General features: G+C 30.4%; 2 protein-coding genes across 11 annotated transcripts in view; both read right to left on the bottom strand.

Annotated features, from left to right (window-relative positions):
• Window positions 1-1673: 1673 nt before the first annotated feature.
• On the bottom strand, window positions 1674-9921 carry LOC117682212 (uncharacterized). 7 transcript variants are annotated; one of them, XM_066085616.1, is made up of 10 exons: window positions 9859-9921; window positions 7774-7857; window positions 7149-7193; window positions 6821-6868; window positions 6051-6119; window positions 5895-5948; window positions 4675-4758; window positions 4425-4572; window positions 2494-2616; window positions 1674-2326 (listed from the first exon to the last, which is right to left on the bottom strand). In XM_066085616.1, the coding sequence occupies exons 1-10, from the start codon at window positions 9904-9906 to the stop codon at window positions 2073-2075; spliced, it is 957 nt and encodes a 318-aa protein (XP_065941688.1). In that variant the 5' UTR covers window positions 9907-9921; the 3' UTR covers window positions 1674-2072. The 7 variants fall into 7 exon arrangements, with proteins under 7 accessions (XP_065941688.1, XP_065941690.1, XP_065941689.1 ...); XM_066085618.1 differs by having other exon boundaries at window positions 1674-2293; XM_066085617.1 differs by having other exon boundaries at window positions 4425-4554.
• Window positions 9922-12256: 2335 nt separating this feature from the next.
• The window catches only part of LOC105323036 (uncharacterized), a 37631-nt gene continuing 30344 nt past the window's right edge, over window positions 12257-19543 (bottom strand). For 2 of the 4 annotated variants that reach the window (XM_066085611.1, XM_066085612.1), the window contains 10 exons: window positions 19082-19129; window positions 18829-18894; window positions 18410-18454; window positions 17174-17221; window positions 16684-16746; window positions 16159-16212; window positions 15265-15357; window positions 15041-15176; window positions 13717-14241; window positions 12257-13538 (listed from right to left, as the gene is read on the bottom strand). In XM_066085611.1, coding sequence (XP_065941683.1) covers window positions 13291-13538; window positions 13717-14241; window positions 15041-15176; window positions 15265-15357; window positions 16159-16212; window positions 16684-16746; window positions 17174-17221; window positions 18410-18454; window positions 18829-18894; window positions 19082-19129 — 1326 coding nt within the window. In that variant the 3' untranslated portion in view covers window positions 12257-13290. Of the gene's footprint in view, window positions 13539-13716; window positions 14242-14619; window positions 14775-15040; window positions 15177-15264; window positions 15358-16158; window positions 16213-16683; window positions 16747-17173; window positions 17222-18409; window positions 18455-18828; window positions 18895-19081; window positions 19130-19543 lie in introns of those variants that run through there. The other 2 variants (XR_010714238.1, XM_066085613.1) reach the window with 2 other exon arrangements.

Below are 19543 nucleotides of genomic sequence, written 5' to 3'. Positions count from 1 at the left end.
AAAATATTGCGGACATCAAATTTGTAAAAAGAAAAGCTACATAGAGATATTTGAGATATCTCACCGGAAGTAAAATTTATTTGCCAATTTAAAATTATATAGATGACATATGTAAGATTGTATACTGATATTTTCATTTTATGTAAAATGAATAAAACAAATTTTTGAAGTGCTTCCGGTGACGACCGGAAGCTACGCCGAACGAAACAAAATAGTGTAAACACATGTACATACATAGGTCTATCATCCCACAAAGTTTGATCGTTCAAGTCGTCACCGTTTTTGAGATCTCCAGGAATCAAGGTTTTTGGTCTCGGGACAGGAAACGGGCAAACGGAAGTGTTCAATGTAAATTGTATTCAATATTTCTTGTATACTTGCCCTACTTAATCGTTCATCGACTTCACTACAAATATCAAAGGAAAACAGTTAAACTGATAAACAGCTCGATTTGTTTGAACTCTTCCTGTGTGGACCGGAAGTGACGGAAGACAAAACGAAACCGGTTAAACACATCTTCAATCAAATGTCTATCATCCATGAAAGTTTTGTGCTTTGATCACTTATAGTTTCTGAGATCTCGTTTGTACAAAATGTGTTTCAAAAAAGCTACCTGAGATATTTGAGATATCTCACCGGAAGTCGAATTTTTTTGTTGAGTTAACATCGCATAGACAATCTATGCATAGATTTATACTTATATATTTATTTTATCGAAAATAAATTTTATGCGAAAAAATAGTTATTTTTAAAGTGCTTCCGGTGACGACCGGAAGTTACGACGAACAAAACAAAATAGTTTAAACACATCTACAACTATAGGTCTATCATCACACAAAGTTTGGAGGTTCAAGTCTTTATCGTTTCTGAGATCTCATTGTCCATAGCTTTTTGTCGCGGGACAGGAAACGGACGACAGGAAGTGAATTTTGAAAAAATGAAAAAAACGCCTAGAGATATTATCATTTTCTATCAGTCCTGAAAATTTCAAGAAAATCCATCCCGCCATCTCTGAGAAATCTTGTGGACAAAAAAAGGAAAAAAAAAAAAATAATAATAATAATAAGAAACATTACAATCACTATAAGGTCTTCCGTTGGAAACGGAAGACCTTAAAAAAATATTTCCTTCCTTTACATGCTCCCAAAAATTGGGGAGGCAACTCCGTGATAATTTACTTTTTGAAAAGTTTTAACTTACCTATTTTTTTTTTAATATCAAGTTTTAATAAATTGAAAGGATATTGACAATTAGAAGCTGTTTAAGTTATAATAACTTTTTGTTTATGGTTTTAAAAAAATGGAATAAATTGTTGAATTAGGAGTATCCATTTTTCATTATGTTTTGTTAAAACACACATGTACAATGTTTGTTACTTACTGAAAAAAAAATAAAACATCGTATTACCAATACGTTGCCGACATACAAATTACTGATTTATATGTACCATTTTCGATGTAACTTACACGAATTTTGATATAAAAAAATAATATAAAACAAATATTAAACATCATTTGAATATTTGACTGAAAGAAGACATGTTTCAAAATCAAGGATTTGCTCATTTTCATATTGTTCCTAGTGTGTTAAATACGAGCCTACAACAAGTTGCATATATACAATTTCATATTAGAAATGCACAAAACATATAGCGTATTCTTTGGAGACACAAATTTACGAACAGAAACATTGAGAACAACTCATTTGTATGATTAAATACATTTACACTGTTCACATTGTATTATTATCTGGTCACTTTAACATCTCCTATTATTTAAAGTTGACTTATGAAAAAAAATTGTGTATTAATGAATATACAGCAGTAGAAAGAATGTTCGACCAACAAGAAACTACCGTCTCAACTAGGACAGGAAGCTTCTTTTAGTTTAAAATATCAATAATTTATGATATGATAGAAAAATCTTCAGTTGCAAAAAAAAAATAAAATTATATAATTATATGATATCTACAGGTTGAAACTTTTTAATACATGAGGATATTACAACATATCTATTGTTTAAAATACACAATAATCATCGACCACTGAACATCTTAATAAAATTTAGTATTTTTCACTTATAGTCACACGTACTGCTTTCAAATCCACATTCTTTGAGTTTGTCATCCCAAAAAAGAGTTTTATTGTTTCTGGGATTAATACAGCTTCTATTTCTTAAATATCCATGATCACAAGTGACGTAACCTTTACATGTCTCACAGGACTGATAGTCCCCACTACACATGAAATGACAGTCCTTTACACATTTACCATTTGTAGCGTTCCGGCACTGTCCTGAATCCGATAAAGATTTACTACTTGTGTAAGCTAAAGAAGTTAATATTAATTATTACAACTGAGTAAAATGAACGCTAAGAATAAAACAAACAGTCCACAAACACACCTCTCTCTCTCTCTCTCTCTCTCTCTCTCTCTCTCTCTCTCTCTCTCTCTCTCTCTCTCTCTCTCTCTCTCTCTCTCTCATATGAACATACCTGGGGCCCTGTTTGGTGGTTTGGTGGTTTCTTCCTCAAGTGACTTCATGGACTCTATCGACTGTTTGATTGAACTTAACTTGTCTAATACAATACCGAGGGTTTTGTTAATTTCATTGTTACCTGAAAAAAAAATAATTATATATACATGTATATACTGAAGAAAAAGTTCAAATTTGAGTAACCATGTTTTCCTAAATTTTTTATTAACCATTATTTTCAGATTAAAATCGGGGGTAAAAGTCACTATGTCAGTCTTTATTCACCGTTTAAATTAAACTAAAACTAAAATTAAGGTACCTAACAACACCTACACTTATATTTTTAAGACACTTCGTCAAAAGAGAGCGATTTAAATGTTTTGTTACACTGTTTATATCGTCGTAGCTCAGTGAATAAAGTATTTGGCTTCTGATCATGAACCGCAGATCATAAGTTCGATTCTGAATGGAGCTTTTGTTCATGTAAACTGGATTAAATTAAACATTTTTTGGCTATTAGACTTAAATATTTTTTATCCATTATGATATCTATCATAATCAAATAATTTTCTGCTGATTTGAGAAAGAAATTCACGGTGTAGTGAGCCACCTTAATTCAAAATTAATTGGTCGTATATTTTCAAAATACGATATGATCGTTTCAAGAGGGGTGGTCATGATTTATTTTTTCTGTTTTAATGTGTCCAATGTTTCAGTAACGTATTTCTAATAGTCAATCAAAATTTGAATGTCAGTTGTTAAGTTATTGTTGGATGCAGAGCTCACAATTCTTTGTTATGCAAAAAAGCCTAAGTTGTGTTATTTCTTTACATTTTGAATTTTCTAGGCTTAGACCTCAGATGAATGTGACAATTGCAAGGAACGGTTTATTGAACAAATTTAAACAAAAACATGGAACGAGCCGTGTTTACATATCAAAGAATTGTGATCATTGTATCCAACGTATAACTCGACAACCACGTTCAGATTTTGGTTGAGGATTAAAAATGCCTTACAGAAGCATTGAAAAAATATCAAAACCGGAAAAAAAACATTTTTATCAAAATAGTGACCATGCCCCTTTAATATGGTAATACACTAAAAAACGGTATAATGTAGGCTAGCATTTAAAATTTGGGGGATTTTTCAAATACAATTGAGGAGGGGGTTGCTCTTAGATATGAATGTTCTGAGTTATATATATGAATATTAATTGTTGCATGAAAGTTTAGGTTGGTGTTAATTTATTTCTAAAAGCTGAACACAAGTCCTTGTAGGAGTTCACCGGGTTGTTCCTCTTTCCCCGCCGCTGTCACTACAAACTTCTGATAAGAACCACTGTCTTTTTAACAGTTTGAAGTCTTTCACTGTACAAGTCTCAATTGTGTAAAAGTACTGTTTACATGGTCATGTTACACATTAATGATTCAATTCTTTATTTTAAGCAGTTTTTTAAGCTAGGAGAAAAGAAACATCAATATGTAAGTCAATTTTTTGCAAACAAACAGAAAATGCACTTAAAAAAGCGAAATATATGAACGTAAGCCACCGGTCATAATTTCAAGGTGTGCAATTCGATATAAAGAAACTGAAGGAATTTTTATACCCGTGTGTTGGTGCCTATTTATGAATCGTATTCAGCTTTGATAAAAAATGAAAATAAAAAATACGAAAAAAAAATATTCCATTAAATTATATTGTGGGTCAGTTACAAAAATATCTTAATGCTGCCTTGAATTGTGTTATATTTTTATCTATTTTATCAAAAAGAGTTTGATGTTCATCGATGTTAAATAAATCAGCAAAAATAAATTTCAGTTTTACGCACAATTTTAAACCTGCAACTAAAACGTCAACATAACTCTTCTTTACATGTTTCATGGTGTATGAATATATATTAAAGATGGAAATCGAGACATTGTAGGATAATTAAAGTAAATATGTTTTTACCATCTATCTGTGCTTCCATACTATTGGTAATCTGGTTAGGCTGGCTATTTTGGTAATTAACAGTGGATATCGCTACGACAGCCGAGATACCGAGAATCATGAGTATCCAGAGAAGGTACTTACATATCTTCTTCAAAGAACAAGGTTTCTATTTTAGAAAGGAAAGAAATATATTTTTCCTTTCTTTTTTACCGTTGACATTCCAAAAAGAAGCTTTTGAAAACTTTTCTATAAACGATAGAAAACTTACTTTTGATCTGGGCTTATAATCCTTTGTGTCCAAAGAATATTGGCTAGTGTCATCTGTCAGACCCGAGGAAGGTGTGGGGGGTAACTGTAATCAATGTAAATACTTATTTCAAAAGTGAAAGTTGTCGGTATTTTTATTCATTTTGTTTACGATAATAATGTACATTTTATGGATGTACCTTTTAATTTTTTTTTTAATTTTACACATTATGTATCATTTTCCCTTGATGGCTATCGATCATTTTATGTACTAGTTTATACTTTAATAAAAATTCCTTCATAAACTAAGAAAAGTCACGCTTATTTAAAACCACATCTGAGAAAAGTTTGAAGTTACAGAACGAAAATTTAAGTTACATATAAAACAATAAGTTATAATATTAATTAAGAAAAGTTTACAAATGTAAATCTAGAATTGAAGTTATAGTTAAGGATAAATCAAATCAGGTACAGTATATTTAATTTAGAATGTTAATTAATTGAAATAAACAGTTTGTAAATTAATTGTCCAATGTAGACCTACTTGTGTCACTAACACATACATATGTCTGATAAAAACACCCCAGAAAAAGAGGTTGAAAAACTTAAATTCAAAGTTTTTATTGGAGAAATTTTGTCTCAATTAATTTAAACTAAATGATTCAAAATCAAACAAGTTTAAGAAACTCGCCCCCTTTTTGAGGCACGTTGCATCGGAGGGGAGCATAGTTTTAAAAACAGACATTATATTACATCAACGTAAAGAAAATTAAATGTTTTAAGGCTTCAGATTTGGTACTTATAGAAGTATAAATGCGTGTTAGAATTTTTGGTAGGTCAGCCCTTGGCGCCCCCACCCCATACTTTATAAAAAGTGCTACGAGTCTATATTTCTAATATGCCGAGAAAAAAATCGATACTTATAAACCACTATAATAAAAGTTATAGGTCCCACACCTTCTCTCTCCAACGGCTAGGAGTTTCAAGTTTATAGAAGAAAAACTTTCTTTAGATATTTGTGCATTCGGTTATCACTTTCCACGCTTCATACCCTCTCCTTATGGATTAAAATTTTGAAGATTGGGGAATTTTGTGTTTTTTATAGAAATTACTTAGGGCAAGTCTGTGTTTGTCCACTCCCTAAACTCAAAAACGAAGATGCATGTCTATATTTCTAATATGCAGAGTAAAAGAAATATCGTTACGTGTAATTCAGCATATCATGAATGAAAAGGACTTTACCTTGACTTCTCGTGATGTTTCTTGCACGCTCCCTACAAAAACGTATGAAGTATTCTACAAGGAACAATTTTTCGGAGTTATCAGCAAATTAACCGCAAGATACATCATCAATTATCAGTACTAATTACTATAATTAGTGTAATATACAAATTTTACCAATTGCTTTGTGGTTACGGAAGGTCCGTAATGATTGGATAACCTAGAGTCTCCTTTTTCTAAAATATTCTACAAAAAGGAAAATATAAGTATTTATTACGATACGAATATAACATAAACTCACATTGATCTACATTGAATATGCTGTTTTATTTTTCCGTTTTTCTAGATGTTGATCACGTTGCATTATCAATTTTGATTAATATCCGATCTACAAAAAGTAGCAATATTTGGCCAGCTATATTTTAATAACTTTTTACTAATATCATACATCTTTGATATGCTTGAATGATTTTATTTTTACATTAAGTCAATCTATCGAATATAATCAAAGGAAACTTTTTTTCATGGTTTAAATTTCTATCAAGCCTTAAGGCCACTGAACATCGCAATATTTTACAGGATAAAGTGTATCTATAGCGTATATTAATTTACATAATGAACCTACGAGTACGAAATCTATAAAAACTGAATTGATTGCAAAAAACATCAGAATGATTGTCAAACCATTCATCTCTAATAGAATATCCGTATTAGAATGGACATATAATATATTGTGATAAGAGAAAAGAAAATCACATAAATTATTGTAATGATGATTCTCAAATATTTTGAAAACATGCCCTCCTTTTTAGCATAACATGTTTGTAAAGCAGCTATTAAAAGTATAAATGTCATGTTCACAAATTTTTTTTATATCAAAATAACATAAATAAGTTAAAGAATTATGTATATAGGTAAAAAGGATAAAATATTAAGAAGAAACCTACCCATGCATTATCATACCGTAACCGCCTTTTTTCTATATCAGAATGCGACTGCAACATTAAAAATATCATAACATCTTTATTTTTTTAAATCAGCTGACCTTGACAACAAATATAGCGTATAAAAAGTTGATCACCTTTGAATCATGATCAACATACTCGATTCTTTATTATCAAGCAGTTGTTGTGTTTAAAGACTGTAACATTTAAAAAATTTCATATTATTTGAAATATTTGTCCTTATATATTATTACGCTTGATGCATAAAAACACAACAACGAAACTGTAATGATATACGAACTTGCACCCTGTTTAAATTCAGATTACTTACCAAAATATTTTTTTGTATCTGAGATAAAGATGCTAAAGGTTTAACCTACGAACAGAAAATAAAAAAACATTCAGTTTGCAAACTGATAAAATAATTTGATGATATCGACAGTTTTCGATATTTAAAAAATAAAAAAATCATTCACGCCTCATATCAGATTTATTTATAACATATAATACACTTCAAGGTAAAAGCTTGAATATACTCATTTGTGGAAGAAAGGTACTGCTGTGCTACAATGTAAAATGGCATTAAGAAATGCACGAATGAAGTTAAGATATTAAAAGAGGAATTGCTATAATTATTGAGAAATATTGTAATTCATTTCTAAATCTTAAATTGATATACTGCCCATATAATTGATTCCAATTTGTTTTTGGTTGAAGTAAATAATTATTCTAAATAATACGTTAACAAGATAAATTCTTGTATGAAAATTCAAAAGATTAATGTGGCTTAAAATTTTAAGCCTTATATGAACGCCAATGCCTTGCATTTTCTAAACATTACCGTACCAAGAACCCTACTGCAATAAAAAGCATATAACAAAAGCGTCGTTTAATAAAACATGGAAATATTCTGAAATGCCAAAGTGAATATTTAAAAATGTTATGCTATAAAGTACCGATTTCTGCACTCGGTCAGAATTTCCAGCGTTGTCACATTCATTAGAATTTTGAGAAACACTGGTGATCGTTCCTTGTGAATTCTGTCAACATGAAAGCAAACACCATTGTTAATACCTTAAGGATAATATTACACGTTGGCCTTATATTGAATTGAGTTTGTGAGTACTCTGGTTCGTCTGCACCATTTACAAAGTGTGTATAGGTCTCCATAACAATATTATTTGTTACATGGTTTGTAGTTGACCTAATATAGTTTATACATGGTCAAAAAAATTCCATCTGGAATTTACTGACCATGTATTAACCATATTAGGTCAACTTCAAACCATGTAACGATTATATCTTACCGACTGTCTTTTTTAATGATAAAAAGTAAATAAAACAATGGAAATCAAGCTTTTATAATGATACTACAAGTTTCAATTTGAGTACAAAACCTGACGTCATAATGCTCCTAAATGACGTCATAATGCTCGAAGGGGGTAATATTTTCTATTGACTATGTATGTAATATAAATATTCTCCACGCGACTGCCGTTAGCCAATGATTTTCTTACAATTTAGCAGGAGGTAAGATATATTATTATGCACCTGTCAAATTGAATCAATGGCTAAACGTGTGAAGATCTCCAAAGTTCTTTCTTACACCACAGTGACTGAGATTTGCATTTTAAAAATAAAACAAAACATCTTTCAGACAATGCTTTAACATAGTCCAAAATATTTTCTCAATTTACGTAAAACAAGAGAAACGACGGAAAAAATAATTGTTGTTTCAAGCCTGCCTAGTGGGTCTGGCCTGGGGTCTACTTTTGGATTTCGTGCGACTGTAATGTTGGTGATGACAATGAAAAGCAATTTATCAAAACGATACACTTTGAAAACTTTTAAGACAGAATATTCGACATATTGAAATGAACATTCAGGTACGTCAAACACGAACGATGGTTCCATATCACAGGTTTTGTGGCTTGAAGCGTAAGTTTTTATATTTACATTTTCTAGTGTCTTTGTCTGTGATAACACAACGTATTGTTTTTGTACTATATGACCCAAAACTTCAAATGACGCAAAATTGAGGCGCCAGCGGGTTTGCCTAGTTATATTCAAAAAATTTAAAAATTATATAAAAATAAGTAGTAAGGAATCATTCTTTGAATATCATGAGGTGATAACTTCGGTCAGGGCGTAATCAAATCTATCATAAAGCCCTTCGGGCTTTATTGGATTTAATCACGCCCCGACCAAAATTATCACCTCATAATACTCAAAGAATGATTTCTTATTTTCTTAAATATTTACATTAACTGGTGATTTTGTTCGCAATAAAAATACAAGTCAAACTTTGTATTTATATTTAAATAAATTTTCGATGGAATATTTATCAGAAAACGTTATAGTCATGTTGTTATAACTTGATGTATCTTATGACTTACATTGTTCGGGCACAATCCGTGTTTGCATGATAAAAATAATGTAATAATAATATACCATTAACAATTTCACATTCATACATTGTGATGTTGATATAAGCATTGCAAGTTTTTAATCTTTTATGGGGTGGCAATTACATTTGATATGTGAATATATCATTAAGTTTTGGGGGTTTTATAGGGTATTGATATCTCTCTGACCGTCATGATCACCTAATAAAAGTCAAAGAAATCCTTATATGAAGCATTTGTTATTCATGAAAAGAAGTTGGAGTACATACTCCTACATAATATATAGCTTACATACCAACTCTCACAAATTGAAGATCAAAGAACTGAGAAAGATCTCACAATAAAATGCAAAAAATTCATCACTTCTTTTTTCAATTTTATTCGAACATTAGATTTTTTTTAATTTATCCATTACAAATTTCCATACAATTTATTAGTTTTTTAAAATTTTACAATCGATCCTTCAGTGAAGTTAATTTGAAAAATTTTGGTAAGATAAATTTAATAAACACTTACCCGGAATGCAACATAATGCAGAATTTAACAGTAAAGCAATGTTTTTCTTACATAAAATCAACAACCTGAAAAGCAGTGGATTGTGATTATCTCAAAGTTTAGAAAATACAAAAGTCTTACCATGCTGCAGGGTTTCCTTAAAGTGTGTCGATTTTTTCGACTAGACATTTAAATACATCTTTAGAGTTATATTTAGCTGTTTATTTATTGTACCATAACTTCATTTGGCGTTTCTTAAGGTTGACCTTAAAAATTTGACATAGTTCCCATATGGGTTAAAAGAAACTCATTGTGTATCAATCTCAGTAGTTATGTCTGTCCGTCCGTCCGTCCGTGCGTCTGTCTGTTTGTATTTCTGTACCTCCGACCACCTGTTTGTGGACATACTTCAGTTCAAAATGTAAATTCAGATGTAAATTTCAATCAACTGGAAACAAAGCAAACTCAGATGTATCTGCTCGATTTGAGAATTATTCTGACATTTTAATTTACATTATATATTTCTTCATTGACTAAAAAAGAATGAAAAAAAGAAATAACTTAAAATAGCTCTAAATTACTGGAATTTAATGGGGTTATGTTTTTTTCTCAATTAGAACCCAGTAACTTTGTTGTCACTAATAGGGAAACTTAATTGCTCATAACTTTTTAAAGTTCTTTGACAAATACATATAGGCAATGGCACACACATCTGCTTACTAAGACGTTTTTCCTCGATGATTCATTTTTTTTTTACCTTACTCTGTATCTTGATAGAACAAACTAATTAATATTCATACTTTACAGCCACTCATGATTTCAGGTCTGCAGTTGTTGAGGGGTCCTATTACAATGCTTACTGTATTATTGTTCAATGTTCACTGGATGCAATTCCTGCTCCCTAACAACCATTAATGGTGATGGAAAAAATATGCTCTATCAAAAACGGCCGAGATCAGCAATGTTAAGTTATTACTGATCACTAGGATGACATTCAAACAATAATTATCTATAATTTTCTTACATATCTAGGTCAACTTTAATAACATCTATTTAGGCTCCTCTTTGTTGATATTTGTGAACCCCTCAATACAAACTTAGTCGAACCTATTGTTTAAATATTGTGTTAGTTTTAGATTTTACAGTGCAACATTTTTTCTATATTCCTTTAAAATTATAAAATCATTCATGATATCAAACTTTCCAATGAATTTAAATAGTTACGTAACATTAAATAATAAACAGGTTTAATGGCATTGCACAAACAGGTCGAATGCAAGCTCTTAAAATCATGCATTGAAAATAATGCATGTTCAAAACTTCCGGGTAAACTCAAATGGGAAATCCCAAGGTTATACAATTACTTCAGAGAATTACAAAGAATACTGAATAGACAAGTCCTTTTGTTATTCAACCAGATACCATTTTTCCGACGATGATTGTTTAGATACATTAACACATTCAGAATTGTTTATGTTGACACATATGAAGATTGAATTTCGTCGACACAATCAAATTTTGTTGTCGACGGACCTTTAAAGAAATATCGATATTGTTCAAGAATAAAAGGAGTTTAAGCTAAATGATGTAATGCAAAAATGTGTATCTTAAACGTGTATTTGTTATGATAATGAAAAAACACAATATAAATATTCATTTAGATAAAAATAATTTGAACCTCGACACAAAAAAAGATATTAAACATTTCATTTGCAGTGCATCGAAATTTGTATTAAACGTACATTTGAATTTTCATCATATTTACGTTATTTTCATTTGCTAGATAGATCAGGACTGGATTTTTCACTAATCTTGTACCATAATTACAACATATGAATTACGTTATGATACCCCCGCAAAGAAAGTTTAGGAATCGTCTTGCCATTCTGTGTGTACAGTCGTGGCCGGTTCACTTCTTTCTTATGGAGAAACCTTTTTTGATTTACTACTTTCATGAACCACGAAGTGAGCGGTTTATTAAAAAAAACTGTCCCAAACCATTTTATATCCTATAAATCTAATAAATGTTGAATTCATAGCTTGTAATTTTATTTTTGTTATTAATTGTACCAAAACGATCAACTGACGTTAAAAATGACATTAAATTGTACGAAATTCAACCGTAACGTCATGCGGATTGATCCGATTTTTGACTTATTCTAATAATGACATAGGCAACATTCTTTATACGATATAGATTTTTGGGGGGTTTTCAAAATCGCGTTACAACCAGAGTTAAATTTATCATCTATATATGAACTTTAAGAGGGAGCCATTTTATAATCAAAGTAAGAATAATGGTTGAATAATAAGCAAAATAAGTTACGTAACCCAAGATGAAAAGAATAATCTTTTCCATATGTAAATTAAGAGATTTAAACGACTCTCCTTAAGTGCAAGTACTTTTATCTAACATATTATCGAAGATGAATCCATTTGAATGTTTATTTCGATTATTTTGATCCTTTGATATTGGGCTTGAAGTTTTTCAGAAGTAGTCGATATATTTAACTGTTCAAGCACATTGGCAAAGTTATCGGAATTGTTTACTTTTATCTCATTTAAGCTAATAAGAAACATAAACATGTACATATATAACAAGTTTAATGTTTGAGTTTCAAAATGAATCTGAAAGCACTAATGTATATAATTGTAAGTAAGAACGTATGCAGTAACCATAGAACGACGATACATCGTGACACATATCGTAGACGAGAAACCAGATCAATGAGACAGTATAGACAAATAAAAGTATTCCTGATTACACACATTAGTGCCAGAAATATTATATCACAGTCACAAACAAAGAACAAATATCCTTCACATATATTTGGCATAAAAATGCTAACGACGATTAGTAATTTAAACTTTCAGTAGTTCTAATATAATTCCAGATCAAATGAATACAAAATTAAAGGTAAATGTACATATATGCATGTGAATATTATATAAATTTATTGAATATCGTATAATTACTCAGTTGTTTGAATTAAATGAACTGTATTGACATTTGCGTTGTGGAACTAAATGTTCAAACACATGCAAAAACATCATGACATGTTATTTTACCTCTTTGATGCACCAATATAATAATTTGTCAAATTGCAAACTATCATAAAAATCATTATTTAATTGCCACAAATCTTTATATGAAATTAACTGAATAAGAATAAGTTTTAGTTTATCGATAGTTTTCTCACATACTTAAATTTTCATACATACACAAACAAAATTCACTTCTAGAACAAAGAACCCAATCATATAACACGTACGTCGACTAGGTAGGACATTAATTTTGATTGTCGGATCAGAGTTACTTATAACAATGTTTGGAGGACAAAGTTTGCTTGGTTCATTTCCTGTGCTTGAAGGAAAACACAACAGATACCACAACTGTATTTATAATATGTCAAACTACAAATCTATTGTAGAAGATGTTGAAAAAACACATTTCTCCGGTTTAAAATCCGCCATTATTATCGAGCCAATTTGACCTATGTCAATGAATTGACTGTTTCTTTGATGTTTAACACTCTTTTAAATTTGCAAGATTGCAATGATATATATATATTTCTATTGACAAGTATTGCTTACACTTTCACATGTTTTGGTGTTATCGTCCCAAACAAGATGCCAGTTTGAACCGCTTGAACAGTCTCTTTGAAATAATATACGATTTGCGCATGTAACATAACCATTACACGTCGAACATGACTGGTAGTCCCCATCACACATACTGTCACATTGATCAACACAGCCCTTAGTTGTACTGTTGTAGCACTGTCCTCCTGGATCTGACGAAGAGCCACTATCTTGGTTACCTAAAAGACCACATTTTGCATATGAATTTAATTTTATTTCATAATAATCTTTGCAAAAGTTAATTATACGCTAAACGCTGATACTCTCTCTCTCTCTCTCTCTCTCTCTCTCTCTCTCTCTCTCTCAATCGATCGATCGATGTATCTTAACTATGTTAATGATGTAAATGATAGATACCTGTCTGGTTCGTGTAATAAGCTGTCATGTTCCTCTTAAACTCTTCAAATAATTCCGACAACACTGTTTTTAATTCTTGTATTGACGTTTCAGTTCCATTTCTTATATTACTTATTTCATTACGTAGTGTTTGTGAATCATTTTTTACAGACTCAGTTGCTTCATTAAATATATCTTCAAACGTTTTAAGCTTTTCAAATACTTCCAACGGCATGGTTTTCAATTCTTGCATTGACGTTTCAGTCTCATTCCTTAGATTGCTTATTTCATTCCATACTGTCTGTGAATCGTTTTTTACAGATATTATTGCTGCATCAAATGAATCATTAAACACCTTTAACTCCTCAGATAATTCCAACGACTTTCTTCTCAGTTCTCTTATTGACGTTTCAGTTTCATTACGTAGATTACTTGTTTCATCCCATAATGTGTGTGAATCGTTTTGAACGGACACTATTGTTTCATTAAATGAATCACTAAACATCTTAAGCGAGCTGGCGAGTGTATTGTTAATTTGACTGTTGCCTGAAAATAAGAATTGTTTATTGTCAACAAAAAAAATGCGTATTTAAATCAAACTATACATGTAGAAATTGGCCATTTACGAAAGAAAGAACGTTTTCTTATATTTCGTTAAAGAAAAAATCGAGACAACAAGACGATGTTTTACCTTTAGAAAAGACACATACATAAAAGCCCTCAAATAACCAATCGAATTCAAACACTTTTTTTATTGTAATATTTAATGGTATTTTTTTTTTTTAGAAATTATTGTGCAGATTAAAGATTCAATAAAAACATAATTATATTATTGCATATTTGCTTAGCCAGCATCCGAAATGTTTCTCTTTGGAAGATAGTTTAAGTTTCTAAAATTAAAGATCACTTGAAATTAAATCTCACCAGAAGTAATTGAGAAATGCATAAAGTTTTGAATCATCAAACTGCTTGAATGATATACTCTCACATTTATGGTCAACACAAAACCATTATGTTCTTTCTATACCCGCAGTTGGTCAATTTACGTACGGTACGTGGACTTTGTTGGCACCTCTTTTCTAATGAATTAACATCCCCGATAAAAAATGAAGAAAATTCGTTTTTCCAATTAATATTGAAACAAATAAACGACTTTTTGTCAAATAACATTATTAAAAACATTATCATTTATTTAAAATTGACAATCTATCAAAATTGTTCCCAACAAAATAAAATAAATATAAAGTAAATTTGATCGCAGTAGGCATTTTATCACATAAGTTGTTATGCTATGCATTGTAAAAAAAAAACGTTTTCTACATTAATTGAAGAAACATGTTCCCACCCTCTATTATCTTTTTCTCCAAATTATTGGCGTTCGTGTGATTAAAAGTGAAAAGTGCAACGCCAATCGAGATGCCGAGGAAAATAGCTGTCCAGACGGCGCACTGACAAGCCCTCTTTATGGAACAACTTTTATGCTTTAAAAGAAAATAAAGTGTTAAACTTTTTAAAATAACTGATAATGCAATGGAAAGTATTTCACTTTTCTGTATAAATAAAACTTACTTTAGGTTCGGACTGATCCCTCTCCGTGTCTCTATGAACGCGACCTGCTTCTAGAACACAGTATGTCGGCCGTGCGGAAGGTAGAGGTGGGGGCTAAAATCAAAGTTAACATTTGGGTTAAAATTGGGTTTTATACGAAATAATTTATTCGGTATTTTTATTAAAGAAGTGACCGATGGGGCACATTGACTACCTGAACAAAATCAGCAATAAATTAGTCAGCTTTATGGAGTCACATTTCATACAATTTAATTAAATAACACATTTGATACTTATGATGGTTCTTATTTGATAAAAAAAAACTATTGATTTTGATAGCAACCGTATCTTTAAGGACACGGTTTCATAAAAATACAATAATTTAACTCGAGGTTTTTTTTATTTCTCTGTTGAAATATTTAAATGTCGATTTGATTTTTCAAGGCCGATAATCAAACAATAACTGTGTTTTGTTGTGTTATAAGTACTTGAAATTTCACCAGGCATAAAAATAATACTTGCGATCGAGTATATGTGCTATCTGTACATAATGAAATAAACGATGTATGTTTAACTCCTTAATCTGTACTGATATTTAGTTGTTGGTATTTATTTATTCAAGCACTTTCAAAATAGACATACCCGTTTGATGAAAGTAAATTTCGCATTGGCCAAAGGAATCGTAGTGAACTGTCCAAGATTATTTACTGGGTTTATAACATAGTATAATATATTCAATGAAGGTTTTCGTTGTGAATGAATATGAGTAAATGTGACTTTTGTTTTAGTTTTTCCGGTAGCTTTTTAACAAGAGCACGATAGGTCACGTTGATTACCAGAACAAAAGTGTACAATATAGGTTCCAACGAGAAATATCGGAATGAAAAATATAGTTTATCTAATTTAAAATCTTACCTGTTCGCGACTGGTTGTACTTTGTAAACTCCATGACCCTACATCTGCATAATACTATAAAACAAAAAAAACATATATGAAAATATACATAGGATTGGAGTCATAACGCTCGATTGTTTTAAATTTGTTCTTATTTACAAAACAATAGATATCTACCCCAAGATACCATTTTATCGCATTATTGTTATACTAAATAAATTGTAACCCGCCTCTGGTCGTAATATTGGTCTAAAAATCATTTCAGCTTGTGACAATATCAAAGAATCGGGCAAACATATTATAAAGAAGTTAATGCATGTAGCAACAGCAGGCTGTTTGGGCATGCAATTTAGAAAAATACTTTATCAATTAGTAAGGAAGAATTTCCTTGTTATCATTTTAAGAGGTTTGAGTAGGTCTGTGTCATTCATTCTCCTTAGAAACAATTATTGGTACTTATGCTGCATATAAATTTGAATATTTATATATTAAGATGCATAACTAAAGTTTAGCAAAATGTTTAAGATTACTTATTGACTGAATTACCGGTGTGGTGTTGGAGCCTCCAGATTGATTGGACAAACTCAAGCCTCCTATTCCAGGTACATTCTGATAATATACAAACAAATAGAATAGAAGCATGCATGAGAATATGACCTATCACAAGTCAAGTTTCCAATATTTTTGTAGCTTCAATATTTCCTCTTTTTAATTAAAAGGTTAAGTTGTTTTGTCAATACACCCAAACTGATGGGATGTTTTGTAAATACTATGCTTTACATGCGCTGCATTTGACCACATCAAAATATTTGACAATGTTTATTTTAATCTAATTTTTAAATTTTGCAATAATTTTTGAGTGCGTTTGTTTGTTAGGTACATAACACAAGAAAATATAAATCTACAATAAGACTCAACTTTTTAGATTACTGTAGTATCCATAACCATTGGATAATGACGTGTTGTAATTTAGATTTTCAAACGCAGTGTATCTTGGCTTATAACTATAATAAACAAAAGTTTGTGTAAAACCTACCGGGGCATTGTCATATTGGGCATATCGATCTCTTCGTTGGTATCGTGACTGCAAAATTAAGAAAAATCAGACTTCAATAATTTGTTACCTTTCATTATATTAGCATCCGATAGAGCTGAAACATTTCATAAGCTTTTTGTTTAATGTGCAATTTTTGGGAGTTGATTTTAATAAACTCTCCTGTGCAGTTACTCTGGCAAACCGGAAGTGAAACAGTGTTTGAACCTTAGCACAAATCATCACCGCTGACAAGACTTAGATCATAAAAATAGTAGATAAATCCAGTGTAATGTATGCTGAACCATTCTTTTAAAAGGAATTTATAAATACCTTGCAAATAGTCAGATTTTAAATAGTACGAACAATTTAGATAATTTTGTAGCCGTATGTATTTCTTGCCAGAGTTCAATATACTCTCGTTCAACCAGAAGCTTGGCCGTCTCCTTTAATCTCCGACAAGCATAGAGTCTCTCTTTGTTGTCGGAGATTAACGGAGACAACCGAGCGTTTTGTTGAACGAGAGAAGAGTTCAATGTTAGTTGTATCCAGACATGTGTACAATTTTTAGAAACATTTCAATTACTGATACATAATTTGATGGAATTAATACTTTAAATATTACACAGCGTGATTCATATGGGGTTTTCTTGAAATTCTTGTCGGAAAAGTTCGAGAACTCATATTATCAAAATGTGCATATTCAAATACAGATTAAAAACTACTTGCCATGTGAAATAACATATCGTTGTTTTCAAAGTTAATATTAATCGATAAAATCAACTCCCTGCAGTACTTCAGTACTTTGATTTGTAATGCAGTTGCGAACATCTTTCTATAATACATGTGATATTTTGTTAAAATTACCAAAAATAATGCAGAATTTTTTTGGTAAAAATTGACAAATGTATTCAATTTAAAAATATTTCCGTTTATAACCATACAATTTTAAAACGATGTAACCGATAGTTATAATATACACCATTTTTCCGCATTGTTAAGATTTTCATAATTTGTAATATTTATATTCTTCGCTTTCGTTAACAAACTTATATAGTTCAGGAACTATCATAGAGCATGTAAAAGAGTAGCTTTATTACATGCACTCCGTTTGAATCCATGACTCCACTAGTCTCTCTTCTAGTCACGTTTCTGTTGTTGTTCAAAGGCGAAACTGATGGCATATAACAGTTTTAATAGCTACTTTAAGAGAGCAGGATAAAATGCTTGTAAACCTACCCGTGAATTGTCATAGTGTTCACATTGTCTTCTATCGTAGTGTAGCTGCAAAATTAAGAAAAATCAAAATATAATTTTTTTTTTACATCTATTAATAATAACATTTCTATTAGCTTGTAAAAGCTACAACATCTTGCAAATACCTGGTGAATGGGCAAACCTTCGTAGTACAGCTGCTGTTGAAATAATTTGCTATGCATTGATAAATTGTTATCAAATGCAATGAATCTTGCGGATAGGTACTTAAAATTATTATTTTAATAAGAAAAACTGCCATTTAGAACAATGAAAGAGGTTACTAATAGTTTTTATAATTTCAAAACTATTTCTTATTTACTACAATAAAGAAGATATTGTATTTTGTTAATTTTGTGTTCTAGTTCTGCCTTCGGACCTTTTTATTCAATTTGTTTACTTACCCCGACTCTATCAGTTTCTCCAACATTTTGCGGTTGCAGATTTAAGGGAGATAATGGTACATGTATCTAAAATCAGTTTGAACAAATATTATGATACTTTGACAATGCAATTTGCAAATAGTACGTACGCACGAGTACATGAATATATGAATAATCAGATTTCAATCAAATCTAAAATCATTAAGCTATTACTTCTTAGAATTAAAGTTCCTTAATTGCAAATTGATTTTTTTTTAGTAAATATCAAACATACCAAGCGAGTTCCTCGAGGACAGTATGATAATTGTTGTACTCCCGTTGCCTTTTTAAATAAAAAAAAACCTCATAATACTAATGAATCAAAACAGATAACACAATGCATAAGAAAATATTGGTATTAGTAGAACATTTTTGTAATTTGTTAGATAATTATTCCTTGTCTTTTAATTAATTACGTAACATTTGAAGAAAATTCAATGCAACATTTATTTTTATTATTACCTTGTTTTCTTCTTATATTTGTACTCCATGTATTGCCTTGTTAAATTTTGTTTGCCAACTGTTTAAATTTTATTTGTGGGCAAACGTTGATCCTTTTTATATTATTTTACATGCTGTTTATAATTTGTATATATGAGAAAGTTTATCGTGTTTTGTTATTGAATGACAAATTACGATTCAGCAGTTATGTTTTTGTTCATCATTTTGAAATCAAACAAAGCAAAAACATTCCGGG

The sequence above is a fragment of the Magallana gigas genome, chromosome 5 (genome assembly GCF_963853765.1).
Source record: "Magallana gigas chromosome 5, xbMagGiga1.1, whole genome shotgun sequence".
In the NCBI taxonomy this organism is placed as follows: Eukaryota; Metazoa; Mollusca; class Bivalvia; order Ostreida; family Ostreidae; genus Magallana; species Magallana gigas.
This window is presented reverse-complemented; position numbering and strand designations above follow the sequence as displayed.

Bases quoted from the DNA above. Each gene is read 5' to 3' on its own strand.
- LOC117682212 (XM_066085616.1), bottom strand. From the start codon at position 9,906: ATGTCTAGTCGAAAAAATCGACACACTTTAAGGAAACCCTGCAGCATG. The intron at 6,120-6,820 runs GTAGGTTTCTTC...TCCTTTTTGTAG, and splicing joins TACGGTATGATAATGCATGG to AATATTTTAGAAAAAGGAGA. The intron at 4,573-4,674 runs GTAAGTTTTCTA...TTTCTAAAATAG, and splicing joins ATTATAAGCCCAGATCAAAA to AAACCTTGTTCTTTGAAGAA.